The 1002-nt window shown below is 31.8% G+C and overlaps 1 protein-coding gene across 3 annotated transcripts in view; it reads left to right on the plus strand.

The window, feature by feature from the left end:
* The window catches only part of LOC109541879 (glutathione S-transferase 1), a 21697-nt gene that overhangs the window by 15424 nt on the left and 5271 nt on the right, over positions 1–1002 (plus strand). The window contains exon 5 of one of the 3 annotated variants that reach the window (XM_048661061.1): positions 697–865. The exons of 1 other annotated variant lie outside the window; for it this stretch is intronic. In XM_048661061.1, the coding sequence (XP_048517018.1) occupies positions 697–865 (169 nt within the window). The remainder of the gene's footprint in view (positions 1–696; positions 866–1002) is intronic. One more of the 3 variants, XM_048661060.1, reaches the window with a different exon arrangement.

Here is a 1002-nt window from a genome sequence, read left to right on the forward strand (position 1 = left end):
ATCGAGAACAAAATGAAAGGGCAAAAGCCACAGAGCGGGAACAAGTAACGAATATAAAATAATAAGTGCAGTTTTTTAGATAAAAGTTTGTGTTTTATCTCACAGTTACATATCATTGCGACAACGGCAAAAATGCAGAAAATGTTAAATTCGATTTTTAGTCCGTAGTTATAAGTTGTATTTTAGTTTATTTATTATCCATTTAATTAGTTTTAAATTAGTTGTAAGTAACTTTTGTTGTTGAAAAATTACATCAGTAAATACTTAAATATGTGAATAAACTAATAAGATGAAATAAAGTGTTGTTTTTCTTTCGTTACATTGGTACACGTTACACATATGGTATATTTTCTGATCATACCATATACATTCACTGAACCTACACATGTACATTCACTGAACATACCATGTACATTCCCAGAAAATACACATGTATATTCACTGAACATACCAGGTACATTGTCAGAACATACACATGTACATTCACTGAACATACCATGTACATTCCCAGAACATACCATGAACATTCAGTGTATTAACTCTGACAGATTCCTAGGACACACATGGAATGTTCATAATGGAACTCATGTATGTCCCAGGAATATGCATGTACATCACATGAATGTTCCAGGTATATTCTGGGAACATCATTTTGCTATGTGGGATTGCAGCTAATATTTTGTTTGTTTGTCTTAGGCTCCTACTCTCTATAGCGGAATAGCACCATCGGAAGAAAATGCAAAAGCAATGGACGAAGTTTTAATGCATCTCGACCATTTCTTGGAAGAAAACAAATACACAGCAGGTTCACATTTAACTATTGCAGATTTTGCAATTATACCTACTATTGCGACTATCGACGTTAGTATGTTTCACTTAAAATCTATAAAAAGTTTGGCAACAGTAGTGAAACCTTCTTAATAAGTTTCAAAAATATATTCCGTCGCCTAAAACAATTTTTTTTAAATATTTTAGTTCAATTCTATTTTCATTCTAGTTGAA

The sequence above is a fragment of the Dendroctonus ponderosae genome, unplaced genomic scaffold (assembly GCF_020466585.1).
Source record: "Dendroctonus ponderosae isolate FM_Combo_2020 unplaced genomic scaffold, Dpon_F_20191213v2 Dpon_F_20191213_1, whole genome shotgun sequence".
NCBI lineage: Eukaryota > Metazoa > Arthropoda > Insecta > Coleoptera > Curculionidae > Dendroctonus > Dendroctonus ponderosae.